At 44.3% G+C, this 21851-nt stretch overlaps 1 protein-coding gene and 1 pseudogene across 2 annotated transcripts in view; both read right to left on the bottom strand.

Moving 5' to 3' along the window:
* Positions 1 to 21851, bottom strand: part of HMGCR (3-hydroxy-3-methylglutaryl-CoA reductase) — a 60133-nt gene that overhangs the window by 15238 nt on the left and 23044 nt on the right. For both annotated transcript variants that reach the window (XM_085874541.1, XM_085874540.1), the window contains exons 9-16: positions 13839 to 13958; positions 13563 to 13729; positions 13227 to 13450; positions 12880 to 13067; positions 12560 to 12754; positions 10581 to 10739; positions 10311 to 10468; positions 7999 to 8104 (exon numbers count right to left, since the gene is read on the bottom strand). In XM_085874541.1, coding sequence (XP_085730667.1) covers positions 7999 to 8104; positions 10311 to 10468; positions 10581 to 10739; positions 12560 to 12754; positions 12880 to 13067; positions 13227 to 13450; positions 13563 to 13729; positions 13839 to 13958 — 1317 coding nt within the window. The remainder of the gene's footprint in view (positions 1 to 7998; positions 8105 to 10310; positions 10469 to 10580; positions 10740 to 12559; positions 12755 to 12879; positions 13068 to 13226; positions 13451 to 13562; positions 13730 to 13838; positions 13959 to 21851) is intronic.
* Positions 16049 to 16189, bottom strand: LOC147030462 (signal recognition particle RNA; annotated as a pseudogene).

The following is a 21851-nucleotide window of genomic DNA, read 5'->3' as shown; positions in this document are numbered from 1 at the left end:
TTGAGAGAGAGAGAGTAGATTGAAGGATTCCATTGACTGCAAGAATAGAGGAAGCCAGTTGGCCTTGGATGCCATCGGCAGAGAGTTTGGAGAGCATGGCGGGATGCCAAACTAAATCAAAAGCACGAGAAATGTCCAGAGAGATGGCCCTGATCTCATGGCTGACATTGGAGCCTTCATTCATTGTTGGGTGAGTCGAAGCAGCATAAAGCTGCTGTCACACCTTGACGATTCAGCCAGCGTATGCCGATTTATGAAAAATTTGTCTAAAACGCTGGCACACGTCGAATACGTTATGGGTACGTTTTGTATACGTTAAGAGCACGCTGAAAAACACTGCCATACGTCGTAGTACGCTGGCTTTAAACGTTGTACTTTTGGGTTGTCCTCAAATTTTTTCATGCTTGAAATTTTACGACGCATGCCTGACGTATTTACGACGTATACGACGTATACGACGTATGCCTACTGACACTCACACATTCCGCTACGCTGGCCATAAGTTGTAGGCACGTTATGCGATCGTTGACACACGTTACTTGTAAGTTACTCATAAGTCAAAACACGTCGAGGTAATGTTTGGCATACCCGAAACTTATTTCTAACCTACGAGTAACGTTTTGTAAGCATGCTACACGAACGTTGTTCACACTTCGTAACACATTACTTGAAAGTTCCTCATACGTCGAAACACGTCAAAGTAATGTTTAGGGTACCCGTGACTTATTTATAACCTATGAGTAACGTGCTTGAGAATTATTTGTAAAGCATGTCCTACACACAAATACGTATTTGACGTCTTCAGGACGACCACAGAACTGACTGAACGCGTTTCAAACTTACAGATACCGTATAATGGCGTATTGGCAGCGATTAGGGGAATTGGTATATAAAAAGGGGCTTTGCAGGAGGAATCCGTCTTTTTTTTTTTTTAAAGACTTCGTGGTGAGTACATGTCCATATCATTCCGAGAGATGGAGGATACGGCAAGGCTGAGACGACAATACCTACCTGTCCTCGAACATCAACATGACCTCATCGAGTTGACACTGCACCAGTTGCGTGCCAATAGAGCCGGGAGAAGAAGACGTGAACGGAGGAGAAGGAACTGGGTGAGACCATGGATCGGGAGGCGACGCCATTACGGCATATATGACCAGCTCATGGTGGAACTCCGTAACGAGGACCATGCATCCTTCATCAACTTCCTGCGAATGCCCCCAGCGATGTTCGACGAGCTGCTAGCCAGAGTGGGTCCAAGGATAACCAAGCAATACACCTTCTACAGGGATCCGCTTGAGCCTGGCATGAGGCTGGCACTGAGCCTGCTGCTGTTGGTGCCGTGACTGCAGTGCTATGGAAGCGATTTAACTCGTTCAACGAAAACTATTTCAATTGCCGAGCACCAACGTCCAAAAACAATAGGCGAGTGACAGGCATTTATTTAAATCGTTCAGTGTAAATCATTTCAATAGTCGAGTGGAAGCGATTTAACTCATTCAATGGAAACGATTTCAATTGCCGAGCACCAGCGTCCAAAAACAATAGGCGAGTGACAGGCATTTATTAAAAGTGAAGTTGCAGCCTATGAATAGAAAAACTCACGTAATCGTCGACGATACGCTGCCATGCTATGCATACGTTAGACTATCGTTGGGCAGAGGTTGTGGACGCCTAAAACACGCTAATCAGTCGTTGGTATAACTTATCTACAAGTTATCGAAGCGTTCTGTGTTCATTACTAGTACATTATGCATTTGTCCAAGTCGTTTTGAATACTTTAAAAACTGAAACAAAAAAAATAGTTCATCGAGGGAATGAGAAAAAAAATTTAGCCGAAAAGAACATCGAACAATGGTGCAAAGTAGTCTCCTATTGGTGGATGCAAGGAGGATCCATCATCACCCACAACCTCCCCATCACGCTCACCTACTACGACTGACATGGACCTACTACTACTACCAATACTACTACTACCAATACTACTACTGACATGCTCACCTAATACTACTACTACTACTGATACTACTGGCATTGACATCTACTCAACATGGAGTCTGGAACACTGACGGGTTCCTCTTGTGAAGCCCATTTGTATATACCAATTCCCCTAAACGCTGCCAAATCGCCATTATATGGTAGATGTAAGTTAGAAACACGTTCAGTAAGTTCTGTGGTCATCCGGAAGACGTCAATCAAATTCGTCTACATACGACAATGTGCGTTCGAGATACGTTACACATAGGTTCAAAGCACCCTACTCATAGGTTCAAAGCACGTTACTCATAGGTTAAAATTAAGTTTCGGGTATGCTAAACGTTACCTCGACGTGTTTCGACTTATGAGTAACTTACAAGTAACGTGTCAACGATCGCGGAGTGTGCCGAGAACTTATGCCAGCGTATGTGGAACTTGTGAGACAGATGTCGAGTACGTCGTAAACTTTTCTGCATGCTTGAAATTTCACGACGTACTAGATGTACCACGGAATATGACAGCGTATTTCATTGTTTTTCAGCGTGCTCCTAACGTATACACAACTTACCCATACCGTATTCAACGTGTGCCAGCGTTTTAGACACATTTCTCATAGGTTGGCATAAGCTGGCTAAATCGTCAAGGTGTGACTGAGATGTTGACACTTCCAATTTTCAGGCGCTTATGATTTAAATCGGCGTGTGGCAGGTTTTTAACAGAGAACGCCACGAGTTTGTCGGCGATACGTGCAGCGCGCTATGCCTAAGTTAAACTATCGTTGGGCTTAGGTTGTGAACGCCGACAACAGGCTAAGCATTCGTTGGTATAAGTTATCTATAAGACAACGAATCGTTCTGTGCCCGTTACTAATATGTTATGCATACGACCAACACGTTATGAATACGACCAAAACTTAAAAAAAAAAAACCTCAAAACTTCAGCGTACGCCAACGCTTTACATACATTTTTATACGTTGCCATTGCTGGCTAAAACGTCAAGGTGTGACAGCGCCTTAACCAAGGTGGAGTCACCTGGTCTGAAACCAAATTGGTGTCCAGAGATGAGGATGTTGGAGAAAAGGAAGGATTTCAAATCAAGTGCGATGATGGATTCCTTGACCTTGCTGATGATTTGAAGTCAGCTGATAGGTCTGCACTTAAGGGTATCAGTTTTCACACTTTTTTGATGTAATGCAGAGATGTTTGCTGATTTCCAAGCAGATGGAAGGGCAAAAAATAAGGTGAAAGGGCAGAGAGCAGGTTTTGAGGAAAAGTGATCCGATGTCGTCCAGCCCGGCCCAGTAGTAGAGTCAAGAGTTGACAAACTTCTCTCACGACTGGGAAGGATGGGGGAGAAGAGATACATTTGGAAGCAAACACAGAATTGAGGCATTCAGCCTTCTCACGAGCAGAGTCAGCTGTGGTGCCATTTGAAGTGAGGAAAGGGATGGAGGGGAGCAAGCTCCAGAGACAGACTTAACAAGGCACCATAGTGGGGCAACTTAGCATAACAATTGTGCATTTAGTAAGGAAAGCACCAAATTTGGCACACTAGTAGCCTATCATATTGTTACGTCTGAGGGGGGGTATGCATTCAAAGGGTAATTAGGATGTTTAATTAGGTATGCCATGCTGTTAGAGTTTTACCAGGATCTCGATGTAATAAGTAGCAATTCAGTGGTGATAAGTTGTCTAGTAAATGTCCATTTCTTCAAGGGGGAAATGGTAATTGTCGCGTAATTAGTTAGGGAAACGGGTTAGGGTAAGTGTGTCTGCGTAAACCCCTTTTAGTATTCCCTGGAGGCTTGCCGTGACGTCACAGGACAGTGCTGCGGATGGCTCCGCCCCGTGATCACGATTGGCGGAAGGCGACGGCGGAGGGCCAATAAAACGGCTCGATTGAAAGTGACGAGGACTCGAGAATAAAAAGGTTCTGTTTGGGGAAAAGGGGTGGGAGGAAGAAGATCGGTGAAGAAAAACCGTTTTGGTGGAGGCTGTTGTGCTGGGAGCGTGCTGTTTTTGTTGCGCTGATTCGATCCTGGATTCATCGTGTCTCGTGGCCTTGCTGTGCCTCACCTCGGTTGGCTCTGGGGTTCTGCTGGCTCGGAGTACGGGGTCGAACGGCGGGCGGACCTGCCTCCCTCTCCTGCTTGCAACTTGGCGCCAGAACTGGCTCCCTGGCGGCTGTGAGCGGACTTGCGCCGACACCAGGAGGTCGACAGCACCACGGTGTCTCCTGCCCCTGACGAGCGCAATGCCAGCTCGTCCGACGCCAATCCAGGGACTGTTGCGTCTACACCATGGGCCAGCCTGACCACCAGGACCAGCTACGTTGTGTGTGTGTGTGTGTGTGTGTGTGTGTGTGTGTGTGTGTGTGTGTGTGTGTGTGTGTGTGTGTGTGTGTGTGTGTGTGTGTGTGTGTGTGTGTGTGTGTGTGTGTACCTGGTGCCTTAGAGGGTTTGAAATTTGTATATCCATTGGAATTGTTTGTGTTTTCCCCACGCCCGAACCCACACCACCATCCCGTCGAATCGCTCCGGATCCCTCCTCTTGCCGAGTCTTATTATTTCTGGTTAGAGAAATAAACGTTATTAACTCAGTGAAAAGCGACTCGTGCCACCTTCCTCGTCCTGTTTGCGGTAGAGCGATTAAAACCGCCATCTTTGGGTTATGAGAAAATAAACCGCCTCCATCATTTCGGCTCATTCTACGTTGGCGGGACTGTTCAAGTCCTGTGAATGTCACAATATTATGAACAGATTTGGATATTGGGCCATCTCAAAATTTTTGATGGCAGTGGAAAATGGCTGCCACAGCCATCAGCGGCTGAATTTGAGATGGCCCAATATCAAAATCTGTTCATAATATGTTAGGCTACTCGTGTGCCAAATTTGGTGCTTTCCTCACAAAATGCACAATTGTTATGCTATATTTAGCTAAGTTGCCCCACTACCACCAGGTTTTTGAGGGGGGAGGTAAGTTTGAAACTTCAGTCTAAGGTTGGAAAGACGTAAAGCCTGGTGTTGGCTTAGTGGTTAGGGTGGCTGGCTTGGGATCTTAGGGTCCTGAGTTTGAGCCCCTGTCAGCCATTGAATTAACACCACGTGTGGTCGACTCAGCCTGTCATCCTTCAAAGGTCGGCAAAATGAGTACCAGTGTTCTGGTAATAGGGGCATTGCATCAGCAGCACAGCTGCGCCCTCAGCTAATGATGCTACACACAGCCTTGTGCTGCATACAGGAGGAGGAGGGAGAGGAGGAGGAGACATTTTCTAGCTTTGAGAGTGGACACAGACTTGTGGACTTTTTGGAATGCAGAGACTTCCTTCGGTTCAGATTGGCCTTCCAGAAAGAGAAGGCAAGTTGTTTCAGAGCAACTACCTCGCAACAATATTCAGTGTATCATGGGTGGGAACAAAGGTGGGATAATTGGAGATGAGTTGGGATGAATCTGTGCATGAGAGAGAGCAGGTTTCTGTGGAAAAATTCCAAAGCTTAGTTAACATCAAGGGTAATAGATATGTGTGAGACCAGTCCTTAATAGACATGGCTGCTTGCAGTCCCTGCCAATCTGCCTGAGCGAACTGCTGGACTTGAGGCAGCTTTGAAAATAGCCAAAGAGATATTGACTCTCACAAGGACATGATCAGATGAACCAATTGCAGCAGACGCAGAGCAGGAGACATTTGCAGGAAAGTTTGTCATCACCAAGTCCAGAAGGGAGGATTTGCCACTGAGAGAAATTTGGGTTGGAAAGGTCACGGATTAAGTCAGTGCCATGGGGTCGCACAAGTCCTTTGCTGAAGTGCCATGGCTGGTGAGCGAGCTACCAACACCCAGCCAAGTTGCATGGTGACAATTTTAAGTCACATCGGAGGAAGAGAGTTGGGATGAGTGGTTAAAATTTGATCCATGTTATCTGAGAGAGATGTAGATGGAGTCGTCACTGTTAGGAGGATGGTACAAACACCTGGACAAACAAGAGGTGGGAGCAGAGGGGAGTAGCAGCCAAAGACACTCCTGGGGGTTGGAAGGTGGAAGAGTAGTATATCGAGAGTGGGAAATGGAGTTTTTGATGTACAATAATCCCCCGTTTCTCGCGGGGGTTACGTTCCAAACCTCCCCGCGCTAAGTGAAAATCTGCGATGAATGGACGCCTCCCCAATAAAAAAAAATCGACTCGTCTGGTCTGGTCAGTTTGGGAGTGATCGGGTTTGAGGTGCCCGAGATCGACTCGTCTGGTCTGGTCGGTTTGGCAGTGATTGGGTTTGAGGTGCCGGAGATGACTCATCTGGTCTAGTCGGTTTGGCAGTGATTGAGTTTGAGGTGCTGGAGATCGACTCGTCTGGTCTGGTCAGTTTTGAGGGGCTGGGTACGAGCGGTGCTCGTGCAACGGCGGCAAACCTTTTTCCTTCCCGAAGCATATCGAGCACCTTAACCTTCTCCTGGAGCGTCAGGACCTTCCTCTGGTGCTTCGGTTCCTTGCCAGAAGCCTTAGAAGGTGCAGGGCGTTTGGGCGGCATCGTGGGGCTTGGAGAAAAAAAAACGTAGAAAATATTCGAAGTTCACAAGAGAAACTTTGTCTCGTGCGTTGTGTGACTGGTCGAGCACCACGCGTTATAATTTATTGCTTAAATAATTTATATTTTATATATTATTACCGCGATGTACCGGGGGAATCCGCAGAAAAAATTAGTTATGTTCCAAGGGAAAACCCGCGATGAACCGCGATAAAGCGGGGGTTGACTGTACAGTGCGACTCTGGTGGCAGGATGGAGTTCAGGTTGATCAAACCTAAGGGGACAATAGAAGGGGGGAAGACACTAAGGAGTCATGGCCAGACATCTTGTGAGAAGGATTGTGTTAAACAGATGATGGCTGGGCTGTCAGTCGCAGCCTGGATTGAGAAATGTCAAGTTGGAGCAGAGGCTTCAAAATTTTGAGGCCCACACTGTGAAGGACAGGGAAGGAGGCTTTGGGAAGGTGTGAGACAGGTGGGAAGATTGGAGTAGGGGGTGGGGTGGGGGATGGGATGGAGGGGATAAGATGGGGGGGGAGAGTTTGGAAATGTGGTCTGCTTGAAACATGTTGTGACAGATTGTGCGGTGTAGAAACTTCAGGGATTGCACTTCTTTCATGGGTTCACCAGAGAAGTAGACTGGGGGTAGGGGGGATGTGCGTGTACAGGTTTAAAAAAAACGATCCTGGTGGAAGTATCATGTGAAAGAATCAGTTTTTTCTGCATTGTAGGACATCTTCCAGGTAGCTGATTAGCATGTTATTTCCCAGATCTGCAGAGATGGATACTGCAGAAGCCTTCCTCTCAAAAGTGAGGTGTACTGTTTCATATTTTCATGCTACCATCCTTAACTTGTTTGCATACCTTTTGGCATTGCTATCCTTACATCCTTTTGCATTTGCTGGGAATGTTTTTTGCACACACATGCAAGCAAACACACAACTCAAAATAATATTCCAGCACAGTTAAAACGAGAAAGAGCAATCAAAGATTGCAGACCCTCACCAAGACCTGTTTTGTGTTGTTTTATAGGATGTATTTTATAGACGAACTTGCATTCTAATTGTACCCACTTTATAGACGTACTCGGTTGAAAAAAAGAGACAATGCGTTAAACTTGTGGTCTACGTTGGCACATTGTGTGTGGGCAAACAAACAAGCAGACAAATGGATGGATGGACAAACAGACAGACACAAATGCAATAACTCTCCTCTGGTGAGGGTAATGACTATTCACGAAGACAAATCTAGTAATCATGGTGAGAGCAATGCTAAATTCTGCAATCATAATCCTTGTTTGTTTTGTTTATTTTACTCAAAACATTAACTGTAACCCAAGTGTTACAACAACAACAAAAAATTATACTTTTAAACATTTGAGCTTCACCACATATTGCAGCTTTTACCTGTTATACCACCATCATCGACAACGTTCAATTCTAAGTTACTGGGGGACGTTCATGAGGTTTTATGCCATGTTGTTGAAGGAATGCAAAATCTCACCTTTGACAGCATATTCATCCCCATGGCATCACCCGTCTTGGCTTGAAATCGAATGTACAGATGCCGACCAGCAAGACCTACGTGTAACCTCCGGAGTTTTGCAAACCTATTGAATGGTAAAGGAATACATGGGATGACCATAAAAGTATAATATATTGGAGTCTGAATAATTGTAAAATTCTGTCTCCAACAACCCTTTTATCGGTCAGTCCCATTGATGCAAATGAAAATGTCACCAACGATGTGTTTTGTTTTGCAAAGAAGGCATCCTGCTTTACTACATTTCCTGGTTCAAACATGTGCTGTGGTGTCAAACAATATATGTTCTTCCCTGCAGGACTTCATGCACATCTTTGAGATCAAAGGATCACATTGAACAAGTCACTGTGGGGATCAGACTAGGTCAGTCATCCAAACAGAGACAACAGACTCCAGCTTGTAAGAATGTCCACAGTACGACAACTATTCCCTGTGCCTCTGCAATTGGTCACCATTTACAGAATAATCCTCATTGTGCAGAGCAATATTGTATTGGCTGGTTTAAAATCACGAGTAGAGGACACAGTTTAGCTCACCTTCGTGCAATGATGGCCACATTCATCAGGTCAACCAATCCCATTCTTTGTCGAGAGAAAGAATTTGTCCAAACTTTATATCGATCCTGACTATGATGGCTTGACTGTGACAACTCTCCCACATCATTGATTCATCATGAAAACCACCCCCCCCCCCCCATAGTCGTCAGCTAATGAGCATGACGTTTCCTCAGTACATTGGTGATTCATCTCCGCCTAATCATTATTCATGATGCTCTGTCGTTCCACCAATCACGTAATCCCATCCTTTCTTTCTCTCAACCAATCAACGTTGAGGACATTACATTGTAACTTTGTAAATGAGAGTTTGGTGCTTTTTCTTCATCAGCTTGGCGTTTTATCCTGAGGAGTGCAAGTCGAAAAGCTTTGATAACGTCTTTAATTGAAATGCATATTTAAATTTTGTTGTACTAATCGAATGTTTGTTAAAATAAATTCAACACGCCCATGATGCCAACGACTGATTTATTGATCTATGTCCTGAGCTCATTCATACGGGGAAACATGGGACACAACAGGATGTAGATGAGATCAATGAGACACTGGTGGAACCTGTCCGCACGATCTACACATGGAAGATTCTCCTCAGTGCGATCCGCACATGGAACTACGGTGCTCTCGGGGCCCATAGAGCACTGCGCAATCTCCCCTCAAAACCACGGAGCTTTCGTGTCCATGGAGCACAGCACGATCTCCACCCAGCGTAATCTCCTCGACCAACTGCCGCAGTGTGTCCTCGTTCTCTCGCTCATATAATTTTCCAATAATGCGTCAGTCTGGAATTTCCCAACTCAGCCACATTCCTAGTGCGGTGTTTTTCACATGGGGAGATAGAGTGTATGGAAGGAAAGACAGGGATTATACACAAACACTGGGGGTGGGGAGAGAAGAACTTCCAAACACAACTCGACACTATCTCTTTAATGACATCACACTTATATGCTAACATGCAGTATAAATTAACATATTTGTTACTCTACCTAACCCATTTGCAAACGCCCGTGGCTGATCGGGCAGCAACGCCAGACTTCTCTCCACTTCAGGGAACCAAAATGGAGGTGCGAGCGGACACCTCGCCAGCAGAAGAGTGAATTTATTTGAGACTGTTACCCAGCATCACCTCTGTCTCTCCTGCATTTTGTGGCATTTAAAGCTCTCAAAATTATTGGAATCTCCCATTATGTGTCCAAAGCACGGTCTGTTGCTCTCATCACAGGCAGGTCGGTGGTCTCTGTTTCCTATCGTCTATTGTCCGATATTGCTCCCTCTGCTCTCTGTCCTCTGACCCTCCCTATCTATTCCAGGATGCATACGTTCTTCCAGCATCCCCTACCGATTTGACTTCCATAATCTAGGATGACTGCATACCTCAACTCTTTTACTCCTCGCTTCTCCTACCTATGGAACCATCTTCGAGAGGCTGTTCTGTCTCACCCTTTCCTGCAGGACTTCATGCAAGCATTGCACCACCACCTATGATCCATGATCTTTATCACTCCTGTTAACCTTTCCTCACTCACCCATATTTCTTGCTCATTTCAGCGACACCTCACCTCTTTTCCTGTTCATTCTTTAACGTGACATTTGTTCTGCTGTCAATTATACCTTGCTCTTCCATGAGCTTCTTTCCTATAAGGAAGTAACAACAAACAAAAACAAAAGGCAGCACTTCATCATGAGATCAACAGGCAAAGAAAATAAATCTCCATCTCACACCTGCTCGTAGAATCAAACTTCTCCTTAATGAAGCTGAAGCCTTCAGCATCCTCAACCCAGGCTTTTACCTGGGCTGCCTGAATGGCCGTGGGTAGAGTCACCACTGGGCCACGAGTCATGCCATCTGCAAGCACAGCGCTGTATGCACCACCACCAAGCTGCCACCACAAAGGACATGTTGGACGTTTCGTTACAATGACAAAAATTACCATTCAAATAACTGCAATCCCTCCCCCTCTTCCCTCCAACCCCATCCCCCTCCATTCATACCATGATGGCACGGCAGCCCCTATTCGTGCTGGCAACCAGGCAGCCTTCTGTAGTTGCAATGGGGACATGGAACAACTGCTCATCGAGATGCAGCGGCCCCACCACCCCGACAGGCATAGGCAAGTAGCCGATTACGTTCTCACAGCAAGCCCCCATGACCTGCTCACAGACATGGATTTCAAGAGATAAATAGAAAAGGTATTCCACTATGCAATGTACAATAAATCTTCACAGCCTTGACAAAAATTCCATGGCTAACCTGTGTTTAAAAGGCCAATTGTCAGATTTATTTTTAATAGCAATATAAAGCTCACATCAGAGCTTTTAACAGAAATGCAAGGCTTGCAAATCATCACAGAAAATGCAGAACAAATCCATCATTGGAGACTCAGTTTACAAGGAATTTGAACCTGCATTCCCCAAATGATGAACCAGGTATTCAGATGGGAAGACCAACAGGCCAATTCATTATGTGCAGTTCAGTCAGCATAAAAATGTGCACCGAGCTACCATGATAACTAACCCAAAGGCATCGTCTCCCATTTCATTTCTTAACCAACGAATTGGAACGGATATAGGTTTGAGGAACACACAGTCAGTCATTTACACACGATCATGATTAGTCCTGACAGAACGGTGCAGAAGTAGTGCACTTAGCTTTGAACCATCTAGTCTGGCTTTGATTGCCGACAAACTGTCAGATTGGTGCTACGGAGACAGTGTGTTGCATCACAAAGTGCTATAACCCTGGGGTAGACGTTAAGTCAGGTATCCTGGTGAACGTTAAAGATCCCGTGGTATTCCTTGGAAGAGCACACAAGTTATCGCTGGCCCCATAAACAAATTATAAATTCCTGCCAAAATCAGCTGTGATGGAACGTCGGACCCGATCAGCCAGTTCACGAAAACTTCTGCAAAACCCCCTCCCCACCACCCCCTTTCCACCTTTCAACAGACCCACAAAAAGATGGCATAATTTGGGGCCATTTAAAGTAGTACTAAACATAAGTGGTATAATTTTAAAAACACACTGGCAAAATATTGTGGTGTGCAACCTATCGAGGTGAGATTTATGAGAGTCATAAAACTATATATTTAGAAATAGATCTGTTCACATTGATCATTTGAATTTGCTCAATTTAGCAGAAAAATAATTGAGCTAACCATTGAGATAGTGGTGTATGGGTTTCTGTGCCGACAGGAACTGACGACGACGATGTTATATGGAAACGCCAGTGACATTGTTGGAAAAGTGTTCCCCTATTGGTTTGCGACGTTTTAGCGAAACGACGTGAGAGAACTTACTGTACCTGACCACCCCTCGCACCACGGAAGCTCCAAAGTATGACAACATTGCCCTACATGCTCGCAGTACGAATAGGTGGACAGCTGCAGTGGTTGAAGGGACAAATTAAATCTAAAACCTACTTGTCCCATGAACGGGCTAAAAACAACAAGTTCACGTCGAGCCCTGTTTTAAGAGCAAGGGCTGTGAACCTTAGCTTTAAATCTGTCATCGTTTTGAGCAATTGTTGAATCAATTCTTCACAGAACGATCACCAAAACCAAACATGAGATTAAAATTACAAGCAGAAGTGAGCTTGTTCAACAGACAAATACAATAATGTATTCTTCCAATTGCAATTGTCTCTCATACTAAATTAGAAAACCCTGAAATGATTTGTGATATGCACTTCATCTACGAAACACATATAGCTACGCTCAGAGTGAAAGTGTAGCCTCAAATGAGTCTGGGGCTACGTCATTAACAAAGGCCTACCACTACATATGACCCAATTTTGAAGGCATCAAACACAATAATGTAATGACCTCCCTTCTGAGCAAGGCAAAAGTGAGTCAATCAATGCAGCTTTGATCACTTATTTCATGTCATGTGCTACCAATATAACATTAGTCTTGGGCTGCAAATACTGTTGACAAAATTGCAATGAAGCAGTGCAATGCAGTGTGGTCCTCACCAGGGAGTAATCATAGTTTTTGAAGGGGAGATGTTCAAGAGCAGAGTGAGAGGGCAGCAGGGGCACCAACATCTGGCGGCGAATGTCCACGGCACGTTCTGGACATTCCAAGGCGCTTTCCAGCTTGTATGATGGAACAAACCTTGCTTGCACCAACTTGATAACCTCTTCGTCCAAAAGGAATCGTGGCCCCTTCTAAAAATGTGTGACAACAGGACGTTGACGTGTAGCACTTTGCAACCACAATAAAGTATTTCATATTTGTTTTCTCTAATCTCACAAAAAGCACCATCCTTCCCCTCCCATCCAGTTTTTCATACCTCAGAGTTGAATATTTCCTTGCATTCCTGCAAAGAACGAGGCTGAGTTGGCAAAACCTCTTTCTCTGGAGGTGAGGGCTGGACATCCAAGGGATTGTCATCACCAAGCACAAACATAGGTTTGGTAGGTTCCACATACTCTGTCTCACAATTCTCAGGTTTTATCATTTCAGACATCTCTCCCGGTGCTGTAAAGACAAAAACAGTTATTTGTGATGCAGAGAGAGAGTCAAGTGCAGCAGTTAAAATCAATTGTGGAGAGGTATAGATCATTTTGCACATTATTCAATCAAAAGCAAGTCCCATGATGATGTAATAAAGCACTCAATTGGCAAAACCAAATGCACCCAAATGGCTGGTTGAAGAGGAACAAGTTTGTTTAAGATGAGTGCCCCCTTGCCCATTCTTCTTGCCACTTTCACTTCCCACAGGTCTCATAGGCAAGGGCTCAATAAAAGGACTTTCCGCCAGTACCATCTCGTTCTCCATCCGCTCAAAGAAAATGTACTTCACAGACAGCACCAATGCCAACCCGAGCGTGATGACCTCCTCAATGCCCATGTTCAAGAACCTAAAGCGACAGTTACAATCATACTAGTTAGGGTGTGCATTTCAATAAATAAGCTACTGGAATATCCAAAATAATTCCAGCATGCTTCTTGCCTCAGTTATCAAAGGCCCACCTGTCAAAGAAGAATGAAAGCAAAGAAATATCTGGTACTTCAGTCTTGGGTCTAATGTTTAAGGTGGCATCAGTTGTGGACAGCATGCCCTTGGCAGTGTCTGGGACTGAACTGTGTGGTTCAGCTACCCAGCGACTGTGAACATGAACCAGTGCCAAACCTAGGGACTGTAGGAACAAAGGAAAGTGGCCACAGGGTGGTCAAGAAAGTTCAACAATAACAATCACCTTTTGATGAAGCCACAGGTCAGCATCAAACATCAAAATCCAAACACACCATGATAATCTTCACTCGCTGTGCCACAGGGTTTGGTTTATTATCTTCCTCCTCCTGCAGGACCTGCGCTAGTTGGCTCAGTTGCCAGATGGGCCTGCCTTCCCGCCGCTCCCGTGACAACTGCAAATGTTATACACGTCTTCAGCAAATCATAATATACCCTACTTATTACAATAACCAAGTAAAATCAGTGGTGAGTTTTGGTGTGGGTTGGGAGTAGGGCTTTTAGCACAAGTTGAAGATGAAAAAGCAAGCAATTCAAAATTGGCACACAGAGCAGCCAGTAACAAGATCTTCCTCAATCCAAAAAAATAATCACTTGAAAAAGACCAGTAGAAATATATAAAGTTGAAGAATAAATAAATAAAATAAAAACACATTACTTCTTTTTTGTCCAAATTAGTCACAAAAAATGTCTTGCGACACAAATCACTAATTCAAGGACTGTGGTGAGAACTTCCTGCTCATGTTTTGTGGCTCATCGTCCCATGCCCAAGCATTGTGGTTTTCTGGATTTGTTTTTGTTCTTTTCAAATAAAAGATTATAAACATGTCAAAGCATTTGTGGAGACATTACAACAACAATATGAAAGCAAGCTTCACCAATGGAATGGAGGAAGGGGGAAATTTGCTCCACAGGTGAGGACGAAGAAAAGGGTCATCAAGGGGTCAAAATTGGGTGGAAATAACCGTTCATGGAGTCTGCCGAGCAACATGCAATTAAAACTGTAACTTTTAAACAACTTAGAAGGCAAATCTGTGATGACAAAATATATAATGTTAGTTTGAATATTGTTGAATCATGAAAAAAAAAATTAAGTGCAAGAGAAATGTACATTTACAAAGATCAAATCATTGGCTGAAAACCATTCTACCTGGATAAACTTAGACTCATGATCTCAATTGGTAGGTTGCCATAATTAAAAATAATAATAAATCAAAAGATTCAACCAGCTAATCAAGAAAAGGAATCAAGGTAGGTAAATTCATAAGATGGTGTAGTCATCAAGACAACTAAACTATATAACCATAAATGTGATTGCACCTCAAAAAAAATTTTGTTCATGCAATTTTCTAAACTTAACATTCAAGTCATCATTTGGTTTATACAGGAAAATAAACTATAACTTGTTCAGTATACAAACTCCCATTTCCACCTTTCTGTACACACACTTGAGGTATCTGAAAATTAGCACGAGACTGGAAATAATACAAGGCATCACATCCAATATACAATTTAATAGAAAGATCCTTACAACCACTCACTGGAACAAATGTTATTGATTTCTGCAGATGAGTTAGAAAGTTGAAATTTGGCATATTAAATGTAACTCAAAGCCACGTTACGAGAAAGAGAAAATAAAAAAACCCATAAAACTGTCCAGAAATGAAAATATTCAGAAACAAATTCAGCCAGTGGAGCCTCGTTCTCTCACCTGGGAGAGGGGTGGAGCTTGGACTATGCATAAAGAAGAAGAAAAAAAAGAAGCTCATTCTTCCTTAATTTACTTATTAAACTGCTTCCAGAATGCAAGCACAATCCACTGGTGTGTGTGTGTGTCATATATATATATATATATATATATATATATATATATATATATATATATATATATATATATATATATATATATATATATATATATATATATCTTCTTCTTCTTCTTCTTTCGGCTGCTCCCGTTAGGGGTCGCCACAGCGGATCATCCATATGATCCGCATCGTGATTTGGCACATGTTTTACACCGGATGCCCTTCCTGACGCAACCCTGGTCGCCTCTTACGACACAGGGATATGGTACACCTATTTTAACCGGGGTATACACCGGCCCAGTACACTGGTACTCATTTCGCCGACCTCAGAGGGATGACAGGCTGAGTCAACCCCCTGGTGTATTAATTCAGTGGCCCAACGGGGCTTGAACTCAGGACCTTTTGGATCCCAAGCCGCTGCCCTAGCCACTGCGCCAACACCAGGCTTATATATATATATATATATATATATATATATATATATATATATATATATATATATATATATATATATATATATATATATATATATATATATATGTTGTTTGTCTTTCAGCTGCTCCCGTTAGGGGTCACCACAGCGGATCATCCGTTATGATCCGCATACTGATTTGGCACAGGTTTTACGCCGGATGCCCTTCCTGACGCAACCCTGGTCGCCTCTTACGACACAGGGATAAGGATTGGGTTTCACCATGATTCCGGGCTGCCCTACACCCTCTCAGAGCATGGCCCAGCACAGAGCCCCCGTCCTCAAGCGATCCTCCAACCCAAGCCTCCGAGTAGCCGGATTACAGGCGCACGCCACTACGCCCGGTTATATATATATATATATATATATATATATATATATATATATATATATATATATATATATATATATATATATATATATATATATATATATATATATATATATATATATATATATATATATATATATATATATATATATATACATACATATATACACACACACATATATACATATACACTCTTCCGATCAAAAGTTTTAGAACAACCCATTTTTCCAGTTTTTACTGAAATTTAAGCAGTTCAAGTCCAGTGAATAACCTGACATGGTACAAAACTAAGCAGTAAACTGCCAGAGGTAAAAAAAAAAGTTTAGGTTACCAAAAACTGAAAAATAATGTAGATGTCAGAGTTGTTAAAAAAAGGCCCTTTTCAGGGAACAAGTAATGGGTTAGCAACTGCAGCTGTTCTGCAGCAATGGAAGTAAATTAAGCCTTGAAAGTTGAAGCAAACAATTCCAATAGGTGTCCCAATTTTTGTTGATTAGTTACAAACCCTCAGTCTGTATAAAAGCAGTGTTGGAACAGACTGTTGCTACACCCACTGAAGCATTATTTGGACAATATTACACTGCAGGAAGTAGTATATTGCTATCATAATGGGGAGAAAAAGACAATTAACAAAGGAAGGCAAACAGACCATTATAACCCTTAAAAGGGTAGGTCTTTCCTTTGGAGAAATTGCAAAAAGCCAAGGTGTCAGTGAGTACAGTTTCCTACACCATCAAAAGGCACTTGGAAACTGGAGGAAACTCTGACAGGAAGAGGTCTGGCAGACCCAAAGCCACAACACAATCAGAAGACAAGTTTCTGAGAGTCAACAGCTTGCGTGATAAGCAGATCACAGGACAGCAGCTTCAAGCATTGCTTAACACTGGTCGAAATAAGGAAGTCTCAGTTTCAACTGTGAAGAGAAGACTTCAAGATGCAGGTTTGACAGGTCGAGTGGCAGGAAGAAAGCCATTGCTGAGATGGCAAAATAATAAAAAAGGCTTGCCTGGGCCATGAAGCACTACCAGTGGCCTACTGAAAACTGAAAGGTCTTATGGACCGATAAATCAAAATTTGAAATCTTCGGTTCATCACGCAGGGTTTTTGTACGCCGTCGAGTAGGCGAAGGGATGGTTCCTCAGTGTGTGACACCAACTGTCAAAAATGGAGGAGGAAGCGTGATGATCTGGGGCTCTTTTGCTGGATCCAGATTTGGCGACTTGCACAGAGTGACTGGCGCCTTGAACCAAAAGGGCTACCACAGCATTTTGCAGCGCCATGCAATACCCTCTGGTCTACGCCTAGTTGGTCAGGGGTTCATCCTACAGCAAGATAATGACCCAAAACATACCTCCAGGCTATGTCAGAACGACCTCAGAAGAAAAGAACAAGACTGTAGGCTTCAAATCAAGGAATGGCCAGCACAGTCTCCAGACTTAAATCGCATTGAGCTGGTTTGGGATGAACTGGACAGAAGGGTGAAAGCAATGCAACGTACAAGTGCAACACATTTGTGGGAACTTCTGCAACAGTGTTGGGAAGAACTTTCTGAACAATATTTGATTTCCATTGTGGAAAGAATGCCACAAGTATGTTTGGCTGGTGTATCTGCAAAAGGTGGCTACTTTGATGAGTCAAAAGTTTAGATTAAATTTTGTTCAACAAAACTATTCCATGATGTCTTTTTTATCTGCAATTGTTTATTTGTTCTCTGCTTTAATTTCAGAGTACATTGAAACAAACTGCTTAAATTTCAGTAAAAACTGGAAAAATGGGGGTGTTCTAAAACTTCTAAACGAGAGTGTCTTTATATATATATATATATATATATATATATATATATATATATATATATATATATATATATATATATATATATATATATATATATATATATATACATACATACATACATATTGTTAATATAAATTAGGGGGCCCGATGATCCATTGGACAAAATTTTCAATGGTCTTCACAGCCTTGGGCATTTTTGCTAATCTGAACAAAATAATGGGTTTCCCAGTCTGAAAGCCTTGGAACCCGAATAATAATAATAATAATAATAATTGGAGTATTTTGGGGTCTTGGTGGTCTGAAGGGTGTTGGGGATCCTAAAGAGTCTTCAAAAGGTCAAAACGGTCAAAAGGTACATAATTAAGACACAAAAAGCATGCCACACACACATACCTCATCCATTTATACTGAGATTATATATACTAGTGCGGGCCAGTCGGTGCATGCCCGTAGGTGCGTGTCAGTATGTGCAGCTCCGTTCCTTCGCTCTCGTAAACGACGACTGGATTGGGGCATTGTTTCAATTATATCGGACCAACCGTATCATAAATGGCCATAACTTGGGAAACACCTGGGAAACACTCAGGTCCTCAGCATCAATTGTGATGTCATATCAAACGAAGAAGAAGAATTGTGACGCCCCCTCTCTCTCTCTCCTAGTCTCACCCCTCCTCTCTCCCCCCTCTCCCCTCTCTCGCCACCTCCTCTCTCCCCTCTCTTGAATTGTGACGCCCCTCTCTCTCACCCCCCTCTCTCGCCCCCCTCACTCTCTCTCCCCTCCTCGCTCGCCCCTCTCTCTGTAAATGTATTCACAAATGTCTACAAAGCACAACAATTAATTCAAACCTTGGGAAAAAACAGCTTTCAAACCCTTGGGAAACAGCTGTTTCCCTTGGGAAAATTCAAAGCTTGGGATTAATTAATAATTTGAACAATTAATTCAAACCTTGGGAAACAGCTGAAACGGAAGAAGAACGATATCAAACCTTGAAAAGGCACATACTCAGGTCCCCAGCATCGATTGTGACGTCATACCAAACGAAAAAGAAGAAGAATTGTAACGTCAATTGTGCAAAAAAAAACAATCATAATAATAAAGCATTAATTGTGACGTCATAGCACTGTGTCCTGTCATTGGTTGACAGACGTTATTTGTCATTATTGGTTGACAGACAATATATGGGTCATTATTGGTTGACAGGCATTGGTCATTGTATCACGTTATTCTTTTTATTACTGCCAATTATTGTGCTATTATTATTATTAATATGCCGTTATCATTATTCTGAGATATCTTTGGCAAAAAATGACATGATAAGGTGTAAAGACAATTCAGCTGCGATATATACACTTTTCGAACACTGAAAAAAGCAATAAAATGGCCGTAACTTGGGAACCGCTTGTCCGATTAATATCAAACCTTGAAAAAGCACATCCGCGGGTCCCCGGCAATATTCCTGGCAAGTTTCAATCAGATCAGACCGGTGGTTGTCGAGAAACGGCGGTCGCAGACAGACAGACAGACAGACAGACAGACAGACAGACAGACAGACAGACAGACAGACAGACAGACAGACAGACAGACAGACAGACAGACAGACAGACAGACAGACAGACACACACCTGGAATTATAGATAGATAGATATATATATATATATATATATTGTTGTGGTTACCAAATTCGCAAACCACCATTCAGGTCCCTTAGGTGAGGTATCTCGGTAAGTACATGTGTAGTTAGGTCCAAACCCGTTGTCTAGTGGGAATACATGTCATTTATGCGTGCTGCGACTCTTCAGGATAGCCGTTTTTCTTTTACTATCTTTATTTTGGACCAACCGCCATGATTACCACCACAACCACAACATCAACCACCAACCACAACGCCGCTTCACCACAACCGCCACGACCTTCACGTCACACCTCGCAGCCGTCGCATCGCCACCGTTCTTGCGCCGCCTGCGGGTACCGGTGTTGGACTCGTGCAGGGCGCGCGCCGAACAGCGTGTACAAAATCACGGATTTTGTGCTTCAAAAACGGATCAAAAACGACACACGCCCACTTTTTGCCGTCCAATCGGTGAGCGAGGGGCGATTTGGCCCCGCCTCCAGGACGATCGATATATGCAAATTTGTGGATCAAAAAGCCTTCACGCCCACTTTTTCTCGGGCCAATGGGGAGCGAGGTGAAAGGTCAAAGGGAGGGGGTCAAAGGCGAAGCTACGGGGGGATAAAAGGACCGTGTTCGTCAGTCAGGAGAGTGGAGAGGAGAGTCCAAAGAAGAGTCCAACGGGAGAGTCCAAAGAAGAGTCCAACGGGAGAGTCCAAAGAAGAGTCCAACGGGAGAGTCCAAAGAAGAGTCCAGAGTCGGAGAGTCCAGAGGCAGAGAGGCGGCAGCGGCGAAGGCAGACGAGGGGGTGCTCGCGTCGGTGCCGGGAGCTGCACGCCCGAGGGAGGCCGGCAGCGCGACCTGGCCGAGGTGGAGACGCACACCAGGGATAATAAAGATCCTCTATACCCCGAGCATCAGCAACCCCCTCCTGTTTCTCCCCGCGCTGAGATAGTGCGACCAAGGGGGCCCCTTTCCCACCCCCTGCCAGACACTGTCCGCGAGGCCCGCGGAGTGAGGCGCCATCGCCGCTCCGCGTCTCATCACCAGACGGGTAGGCGTGACCCGGTCTCGGCCTCAGGCCCGCCTCATCCTTGAGGGTATTCTTTTCCTTGGTTTTGGGTATGTGTTGTCGGCGCCGTCTGTGAAGTAGAATTGTATAAGTGTTGCCGTGTGCTCGGTAGTCGGTATTAGCTCTGCATTGTCTTAGCGTTTTACATTTGCTTTTTGTGTAAATGGAATTGTGTTTTCTTTTTTGTGTGCTTTTGGTGGAATTGAATATGTGTGCTTCCCGTGTGCCGCGAATAAATGTGCTTTATTATTGAACTGTTCTCCCGCTTCGCTTCGTCTTTTCCTCCATTGAATCCCCATCTTGCTTCATGTAAAGGGTTGGTAGTGGGCTGAATACGCCCGATAATTAATCGAACCGTCGAGGTCGACGATAACACCGCTCGGTTATTCTGATAAGTACGGAACGGGTCGCTTAAGTGGCCCGTGTCCGAAGTCGACCTGCGGCGAGGTGCGATCGCCCGGTCTCTACCCTCCGCGTGGGTACTTAGGTAGGTCGAACCCGGCGAGCAACCCTATCCCACGCGGGGCTGATTGGCTCGATCGCGGTGAGACCGAAAGGTCCACCCGTGACTGGTTCCCGGCGTTAGTCCGAGAGGGTCACGACTGGATTGTCCGTCCGGTGGGCGACGTGCCGTCGAGTTACGTGGCCGTCAGCACGCCGGCGGGCGCGAATCCGCAACACTGGTGTCAGGAGTGGGATACAAATTCATCGCCCTCCTCGCGGCACTGGTATCGGAGAACAGGAAAACGGGCTCTCCTGTCTCCGGCTAAATTCACGGGAATCGGTCCAGGGGTGAGAGAAGCGACCCCCGATTCCCTCCAAATTACGAGCGATTCAAATTAACCCTTCACGAGAAGCAAGATGGCGTCTCAAGGCGAGCGGGAGCCGGGGGTATTAGAAATGGATGTAGAATGTGTAGAATCCATGGCTCAGGATGAAATCCCCGTGCAGGAAATGTTGATTGTGCAGGAACATGAACTCCCCCAACTGAGCCCAGAGCCCGAAAAAGGTGCGGCAGCGGCCGCGGTGTATGACACCTCCCCCCCCCCTCTCCACCAAAACCCTTCCCCAACACCTGCCGAAACGGCTCAGCTGAGTGCATCCGACATGGCCCAGCTATTCACCATGCTGGCACAAATGAATGCGGAAATGAAAGGCATGAACGAAAAGGTGGATGGGAATACACAAAAAATGGATGAAA

This window comes from Eptatretus burgeri, chromosome 3, assembly GCF_056783735.1.
Source record: "Eptatretus burgeri isolate ZD-2024b chromosome 3, Ebu_testis_v1, whole genome shotgun sequence".
Classification (NCBI taxonomy): domain Eukaryota; kingdom Metazoa; phylum Chordata; class Myxini; order Myxiniformes; family Myxinidae; genus Eptatretus; species Eptatretus burgeri.
The sequence above is the reverse complement of the archived record's forward strand: the minus strand, read 5'-3'. Positions and strand labels throughout refer to the sequence as shown.